Source organism: Gigantopelta aegis, chromosome 13, assembly GCF_016097555.1.
Source record: "Gigantopelta aegis isolate Gae_Host chromosome 13, Gae_host_genome, whole genome shotgun sequence".
Taxonomy (NCBI): Eukaryota; Metazoa; Mollusca; class Gastropoda; order Neomphalida; family Peltospiridae; genus Gigantopelta; species Gigantopelta aegis.
The window spans coordinates 20103922-20112983 of record NC_054711.1 but is presented as its reverse complement, the minus strand read 5'-3'; the positions used below and the strand labels follow the sequence as shown (position 1 = coordinate 20112983).

The 9062-nt window shown below is 40.7% G+C and overlaps 1 protein-coding gene across 1 annotated transcript; it reads right to left on the bottom strand.

Annotated features, from left to right (window-relative positions):
* Positions 1 to 374: 374 nt before the first annotated feature.
* Positions 375 to 8737, bottom strand: LOC121387197. The gene is made up of 6 exons (XM_041518223.1): positions 8721 to 8737; positions 7840 to 7976; positions 6136 to 6247; positions 3576 to 3703; positions 2900 to 2996; positions 375 to 633 (listed from the first exon to the last, which is right to left on the bottom strand). Exons 1-6 carry the CDS (start codon positions 8735 to 8737, stop codon positions 405 to 407), a joined length of 720 nt encoding a protein of 239 aa, XP_041374157.1. The 3' UTR covers positions 375 to 404.
* Between the last annotated feature and the right edge of the window lie 325 nt (positions 8738 to 9062).

Sequence of the window (9062 nt, the reverse complement as noted above, 5' to 3'; positions counted from 1 at the left end):
TATGGTGACGGATAAAGCTAGTAGCAGGATATGACGTTTGACGTCACACGCATAGCTACATTACAAAATCGCTCAATAACAGAAATTATAGCTTTTCCCATAAATTATTATGGTCTGCAGCATAAAGGTAACAACTAGTTAATGATGTCGGATATCTGCTTTATCCTGTTCAGACAGTATGAGAAATTCCGCTCTTCGGAGCCCAGCGGAATTTCCCATTCTTACCTTCACAGGATAAAGCAGATATCCAACGCCATTAACTAGTTATGCTCTATATATAAACACACACATTAAACATTAATTAGTTGTACTGTTAGTAGTACTGATATTACGTGTTTCCGTTTACGTGCAAAACAAAAATTAGACTAGGGTTGTTTTTGGTTTTTTAATTGGTTCTTTTGTCTTTATGATATCACATGCAGCCCCATGATAAGTGAAGTGAAGAAAACAACTGGCTGCAGACAGGCCCCAGAATCTGTATGTGGTCGAGTATCTCGATTTGGAGAGGCCAATATTTGCGGGCTGCAAACCGCTGGTGTCACGTGATCTTGTATGATTTTTAAAATACGTGACGTAGACTTCTCGCAAACCTCAGCCAATCCGAACAGACAGTTCGACCCGTCACTGAGATACCTGAAATATGAATGATTTAAATTTATAGGGATGGTGTGTCATGAAACGAAACGAAAGTAATGTAGATGATCAAACTAAAGTATTAAGGTTTAGTAGTAGTAGTAGTAGTAGTAGTAGTAGGTAGTAGTAGTAGTAGTAGGTAGTAGTAGTAGTAGTAGTAGTAGTAGTAGTAGTAGTAGTAGTAGTAGTAGTAGAAGTAATAGTAGTAGGTAGTAGTAGTAGTAGTAGTAGTAGTAGTAGTAGTAGGTAGTAGTAGTAGTAGTAGTAGGTAGTAGTAGTAGTAGGTAGTAGTAGTAGTAGTAGTAGTAGGTAGTAGTAGTAGTAGTAGTAGTAGCAGTAGCAGTAGTAGGTAGCAGTAGTAGGTAGCAGTAGTAGTAGTAGTAGTAGTAGTAGGTAGTAGTAGTAGGTAGTAGTAGTAGGTAGTAGTAGTAGTAGTAGTAGTAGTAGTAGCAGTAGTAGTAGTAGTAGTAGTAGTAGGTAGTAGTAGTAGGTAGTAGTAGTAGGTAGTAGCAGTAGGTAGTAGCAGTAGGTAGTAGTAGTAGTAGTAGTAGGTAGTAGTAGGTAGTAGTAGTAGTAGTAGTAGTAGTAGTAGGTAGTAGTAGTAGGTAGTAGTAGTAGTAGTAGTAGGTAGTAGTAGGTAGTAGTAGTAGTAGTAGTAGTAGTAGGTAGTAGTAGTAGTAGTAGTAGTAGTAGTAGTAGTAGTAGTAGTAGTAGGTAGTAGTAGTAGTAGTAGTAGTAGTAGTAGGTAGTAGTAGTAGTAGTAGTAGTAGTAGTAGTAGTAGGTAGTAGTAGTAGTAGTAGTAGTAGTAGTAGGTAGTAGTAGTAGTAGGTAGTAGTAGCAGTAGTAGTAGCAGTAGTAGTAGCAGTAGCAGTAGCAGTAGTAGTAGTAGTAGTAGTAGGTAGTAGTAGTAGTAGTAGTAGTAGTAGGTAGTAGTAGTAGTAGTAGTACTAGTAGTAGTAGTAGTAGGTAGTAGTAAGTAGTAGTAGTACTAGTAGTAGTAGTAGTAGGTAGTAGTAGGTAGTAGTAGTAGTAGTAGTAGGTAGTAGTAGTAGCAGTAGGTAGTAGTAGTAGTAGTAGTAGTAGTAGGTAGTAGTAGTAGTAGTAGGTAGTAGTAGTAGTAGTAGTAGTAGTAGTTAGTAGTAGTAGTAGTAGTAGCAGTAGCAGTAGCAGTAGCAGTAGCAGCAGCAGCAGTAGCAGTAGTAGTAGTAGTAGTAGTAGTAGTAAACGTTGTTGTTGGTGTTGTAGTTGCAACAGCCGCAAATGAAAGACCAACAGCAGTATTATTATTATTATTATTAGAAGTAGTAGTAGTAGTAGTAGTAGTAGTAGTCACTGGCGTAGGAAGTGTGTGTGTGGGGGTGAGGGTATGTACCTACACACACATATATACACACACACACACACACACACATATATATATATATATATATATATATATATATATATATATATATATATATATATATATATGTATATGTATCTCTCTCTTGTTTAGATACCAGTAGTTGTATATCGAATGTGTTTGCGGTCGTATATTAATGTTTGCTGGATTCAGTTTTTACTTTACTTCGTGATATATTTTTTCCCATACGTACGAAATTATTGGGAGGTGAAATCCGGTTTGGGCTACTACAAGCATTAGGACTACAACACAAACCTTGTAAATGGGTGACATTACACATTAACAGTGATATTGGTTTGGGCTACTACAAGCATTAGGACTACAACACAAACCCTGTAAATGGGTGACATTACACATTAACAGTGATATTGGTTTGGGCTACTACAAGCATTAGGACTACAACACAAACCCTGTAAATGGGTGACATTACACATTAACAGTGATATTGGTTTGCATTAGGACTACAACACAAACCTTGTCAATGGCTACTACAAGCATTAGGACTACAACACAAACCCTGTAAATGGGTGACATTACACATTAAAAGTGATACTGGTGTGGGCTACTACAAGCATTAGGACTACAACACAAACCTTGTAAATGGGTGACATTACACATTAACAGTGATATTGGTCTGGGCTACTACAAGCATTAGGACTACATCACAAACCCTGTAAATGGGTGACATTACACATTAGAAGTGATATTGGTTTGGGCTACTACAAGCATTAGGACTACAACACAAACCCTGTAAATGGGTGACATTACACATTAACAGTGATATTGGTTTGGGTTTTTCCGGCGTGGGGTTACTGTATGTCACTAACGCCAATAAAATGGCAAACTTCTATTAAAATTCTTACTTGCAGACACCTTCTGGTGTTGCTGTTGTCATAGTCGTGTTGTCAAAACAATGACGCCCATCACGTAGATAATTCATAACACAGGTGGAGTTGAAATCTGTGGATACAAAACATAAAAAATGCATCAACTACTAATAAGGATATATTAAATATAAAATGAACATGATTTTCAGAATACCTGTCTCTGTATTTTGTCTTCTTCCCACTCTCTCTTAGTCTACCCTCCCCCCATCTCTCTCTGTCTGTCTCTGTCTGTCTGTCTGTCTGTCTCTCTCTCTCTCTCTCTCTCTCTCTCTCTCTCTCTCTCTCTCTCTCTCTCTCTCTCTCTCTCTCTCTCTCTCTCTCTATCTCTATCTCTATCTCTATCTCTATCTCTCTCTCTCTCTTTCTCTGTGTGTGTCCTTGTCTCTCCCTCTCTCTTTGTCTCTCCACACACCCCACCCACCCTCTCTGTATGTATGTCTGTCTCTCTCTCTCTATCTGTCTATGTCTGTCTGTTTTTTTCTCTCTCTCTCTCCTCTCTCTCTCTCTCTCTCTCTCTCTCTCTCTCTCTCTCTCTCTCTCTCTCTCTCTCTCTCTCTCTCTCTCTCTCTCTCTCTCTCTCTCTGCCTCGGTATGTCTGTGTGTGCGTCTGTGTGTATATAGTTATATCATATTGTAATCACCAAAGACTCACCTGTTTCATTTTCACAGAGTCTTTCTATTCCCTTGTTAAGTTTCTCGGCAGAAAGATGAGTTGTTTTGAAGCACTGTTCGGTAACACCCACCAGGCAGACTGCCGCTTTGTCTTTTGAGAAGGAATCACTGTTTAAAAGGAAAACGTCCGTATGTATAACAAAGGCCGGATGGTGAATATTTATACAGGAGACTGATTAAGACATATTTTAAAGACAAATAGATTGGACATAACGTTTCCAATCCACTAGGTTCTCTCCATAATACATACAATTCTGGCGACAAAATAAAGTTCAAGTTTGTTTTGTTGAACGACACCACTAGAACACTTTGATTAATTAGTCATCGGCTAAATTGAATGTCAAACGTTTGGAAACTCGCTACATATTTCCATTAATAGCAAGGGATACAAAGAGGAAAGCACATACCACAACCGTTAACCAGTTATGGTGCACTGGCTGGAACGGGAACATCCCAAATTGGTTGAATGGATCCACCGAGGTGGTTCGATCCTGGGACGCAAGCACTACAGGCGAATACTCAACCGACTGAGCTAAATCCCGCCCTCGTGACAGAATAAAGTAATATATATATATATATATCTATCTTAAATGAGAGAACATAATAAAATACTCCAGACTATGCTGAGAGAGAGAGAGAGAGAGAGAGAGAGAGAGAGAGAGAGAGAGAGAGAGAGAGGAGAGAGAGAGAGAGAGGGGGGGGGGGCACAGGGAGAGGCAGAGACAGATGGAGACAGAGTAGAGTAAACCCTACAATATTTAAAGGAATGGCTACCCTTTACCTGAATAATGTAAACCGAATACAATTTGCTTTATATCTGACTTTTATAACGTAGGTTTAGCATGCACAATCCACGTTCTGTTATTCCCAGCAAAATAATTAATATGATGAAAAAAACAACACAAAAAAACCATGGCGGCCTATAATATAGTAACTCAGTGTTGAGAATAGATGCGAAGCCGTGGAAGCAGAAGATCCTCTCCACCTAGACAAAAAGAAGGGTACGTCTAAAAAGAATATAAAACACTTCTTTTAGTTCATTGTTGGTGTTGGGGGGGGGGGGGGGGGGGGGGGGGGGGTTGTGTTGTTGTTGTTGTTTTTTTGTTTTTTGTTTGTTTGTTTGTTGTTGTTTTGTTTGGGTTTTTTTGTTGTTGTTTTTTTTTGGGGGGGGGTGCGGGTTAAGTTCTCCACCTCACCCATCCCAGGACCGTACGTAGTCTAAAATAACTGTGTTAGCAGTACAAAAGCTGGGTGCACGGACTCTTTAGCTCAGTCGGTTCAGTGCTCGCTTGAGGTGCTGGCGTCGCAGGATCGAACCGCTTCCATGAATCCATTTGGTGGGGGTGGGGGGGGGGGGGGGGTCTCGATCCAACCAGTGCACCGCAATCGGTCAAAGGCCGTGGTATGTGTTTTCATTTTTGTGGGATGGTACATATAAATGATCCCTTGCTGCTTTAGGAAAAATGTAGCAGGTTTCCTCTGATGACCACGTGTCAGAATTACCAAATGTTTGTCATCACATCCAATAACCGATTATTAATTAATTAACTTAGTTACGAGTGGAGAAAAGTTGCAACATTTGACCAAAAGATGAATTATGCAGCTAAATATTGCAAAATCTTGCAGGTTGTCCCGCCTTGTACAACTTTCTTGGAAAAGTGGTCTGCACGGTCATACAGTGTTGCGCAACAGGGGGGACATTTGTTTCGACAATGTTTCTGGACAAATGTACGATCGTGTAGATAGGCCTTCAGACTTCTAGAGTCCAGAATCAATCTCCAATAACGTCACATGACTTCTAGAGTCCAGACTCAATCTCCAATAACGTCACATGACTTCTAGAGTCCAGAATCAATACCCAATAAGGTCACATGTATACAGCATGTATGGCGTTGTCACGATATTACTGGCTCAGCCTATATTAAGAGTTTTGAGCATGGGTCCTGGTGCTTATAAAACGTTTAGAGTCTAAATTCAATCTCAAATGACATCACACGCATGCAATTTGTATGACCGTCATGATGATAAGGTCTCAGACTCTATTAGAGTCTTGAGTTCAGACTCTAGATGTTGTCATGATGATAAGGTCTCAAACTATATTAGAGTCTTGAGTTCAGACTCTAAATGTTGTCATGATGACAAGGTCTCAGACTCTATTAGAGTCTTGAGTTCAGACTCTAGATGTTGTCATGATGATAAGGTCTCAAACTATATTAGAGTCTTGAGTTCAGACTCTAAATGTTGTCATGATGACAAGGTCTCAGACTCTATTAGAGTCTTGAGTTCAGACTCTAGATGTTGTCATGATGATAAGGTCTCAAACTATATTAGAGTCTTGAGTTCAGGCTCTAAATGATTTAGAAGTGCCAGGCAAGGGCCCCATTTTACGAATCGATCTCAGCGATAACATCACCTTAAATGCATAGCTACCTTATAGTGTGCACGTAACGTGATCTTAGCGCTCAGATAGCTTCATAAAACGAGGCCCTGGCCTGATAAGCAAGAATCGAGAATATTGGGTTTGTTTCTGTCATGCTTACCTACAGACGGCATTTGTTCCATCGCGCTTGCTGAATAAACAGTTGTAGACGTGGTTCATTAGGGCAGTGGGATTGGAACAGGTCATTTCTAGTGGAGGTGTCACAGTCACAACTGAAATATACACAAGAAAACGGAACAAATGAGCTCATTCTTAACGGCCCCCTAGTGGACTGGAACAGGACATTTCTAGTGGAGGTTTAACAACCACAATTGAAATAATATACGCAATAAAATGGATAAAATGAGCTCATTCTTAACGACCACTTAGTATAATGGAAAATCAGCCGATCAAACTTGGATACATGAATAGCCCATACCACGGCCTTTGATGTACCAGTCGTAGTGCACTGGCTGTGACGAGACATAGCCCAATGAGCCCACCGATGGGGATCGATCCGAAATCGACTGCGCATCAAGTGAGCGCTTCACCACTGGGCTACCTTTCGCAGCCTAGATACATGAATGAGAGAGAGAGAGAGAGAGAGAGAGAGAGAGAGAGAGAGAGAGAGAGAGAGAGAGAGAGAGAGAGAGAGAGAGAGAGAGAGAGAGAGAGAGTGAGGGGGGGACAGACAGACAGACAGATACACAGATACAGTCAGACAGACAGACAGACAGTCAGACATACATACAGACAGGCAGACATACAGACAGAGAGACAGACAGACAGACAGAGACAGTCAGAAACGCAGACAGACAAACAAACATAGATATAGAGACAAAGACAGTCAGACATACAGACATACAGTCCGACATAAAGACAGACAGACAGTCAGACATACAGACCGACAGACAGAGAGACAGACAGAGAGAGGGAGATGTAGATTGGAGACTCCTTCCTTCAAATATACACCTGGGAATTAACTAAGTACCATCTGAATTGCATCCACAATGGCAACTACAAGGAAGGAAATGTTTTATTTAACGGCGCATTCAACACATTTTATTTACGGTTATATGGCGTCGGACATAATATGGTTAAGGATCACACACATTTTGAGAGAGGGAACCCGCTGTCCTCACTTCATGGGCTACTCTTTCCGATTAGCAGCATGGGATATTTTGTATGGACCACCCCTCAGACAGGATAGTACATACCACGACCTTTGTTACACCAGTTTTGGAGCACTGGCTGGAACGATAAATAGCCCAATGGGCCCACCGACGGGGATAGATCCTAGATCGATGGCGCATCAGGAGAGCGGTGTTGAAAACTTTGGTGTACCTTGAACTTTGACCCACTCAGATACTATTCAGTGTACGGCTATCTATAGCACAGTGATTACCAGGCGCGCGCATTTGCCTGTATGTTCGTTCCAGCCAATGCATCACCACTCGCATATCAAACGCCGTGGTATGTGCTATGATGTCTGTGAGATGGTGGATATAAAAGATGTGTTGCTAATAATGGGAAAATGCAGCGAGTTTCTTCTTTGGTAACATTCGGTAATTTTTACATATAGTCTTAGAGAAGAAACCTGTTAAAGTTTTCCATTAGTAGCAAGGACTCTTTTATATACACTATTCCACAGACAGGATATCACATACCACGGCCTTTGATATGCCAGACATTGTGCACTGCCTGGGGCAAGGAATAGCCTAATGGGTCCACCGATGGGGATCGATCCCAAACCGACATCGCATCAGACGAGCGCATTACCACTGGTCTAAATCCCGTCCCTCTGGATAGTAAAACCGGAACTCACCAGACACGGGGTCGTGGGGGAGTTTGGCACACTCTTTTGGAGTTTGCAGCTGTAGAATCCTGATAGACGTCGCCAACGTAGGACGTCCACAGTGACGCTGATATATCTTCGTACAGGCAATATTCACGTCGTACGATCTGTGTAAAAAGAAAGGTAAAATAAATACATGTAAATAACAGTGACGCTGATATATCTTCGTAGAGGCGATATTCACGTCGTACGATCTGTGTAGAAAGGAAGGTAAAATAAATACATGTAAATAACAGTGACGCTGATATATCTTCGTACAGGCGATATTCACGTCGTACGATCGTGTGAAATGAAGGTAAAAAAATACATGTAAATAACAGTGACGCTGATATATCTTCGTAGAGGCGATATTCACGTCGTACTATCTGTGCAGAAAGAAAGGTTATCAATACATGTAATAAACAGTGACGTTGATATATCTCGTCGTACGGCGATATTTTCACGTCGTACGATCTGTGTAGAAAGGAAGGTAAAATAAATACATGTAAATAACAGTTACTGATATATCTTCGTAGAGGCGATATTCACGTCGTACGATCTGTGTAGAAAGGAAGGGAAAATAAATACATGTAAATAACAGTGACGCTGATATATCTTCGTAGAGGCGATGTTCGTCACGTCGTACGATCTGTGTAGAAAGGAAGGGAAAATAAATACATGTAAAATAATGTGACGGTGATATAATCTTCGTAGTACTACAGGTCCCGAATATTCACGGCACACAAATGGGGTTTGTAAAACGTCAGCATACTGTAATACATGATAGGAAGGTAAATGTACGTCTAAATAAGGGAAATAACAGTGTAATTGCTGACTATCTGATATATCTTCGTAGAGGCGATTATTCCCACGTCTGATTGAGGCCCATTTTGTAATAAAGGACCATTTTGTAATGTGTCCTTCTGTAATAAAGGCTTAAAACGTCAGAATACGACATGGATGTAAATAATATACAAATGGAAAATGCATTTAAACTTTGTGTTTAGATTTTTTTTCAGTGGTGGGGAATCAAACCATTCGTCAGGGGTACGAATATGTCTTAAGGTTGATTCTGTAAGTGAAACCTATTCAGTTTTTTTTCCGTTCTTAATTACTCCAGACCGCTCGCTTGAGGTGCTTGTGTCGCAGGATCGAACTTCTGTGGACACACAATTGGGGTTTTGTGTCTGTCCAACCAGTACCCTAAAACTGGT

Coding starts and splice junctions, on each gene's coding strand:
- LOC121387197 (XM_041518223.1), bottom strand. Junction 6,248..7,839: donor CCCCCACGACCCCGTGTCTG/GTGAGTTCCGGT, acceptor TGTATATTTCAG/TTGTGACTGTGACACCTCCA. Junction 634..2,899: donor ACACCAGAAGGTGTCTGCAA/GTAAGAATTTTA, acceptor TTCATATTTCAG/GTATCTCAGTGACGGGTCGA.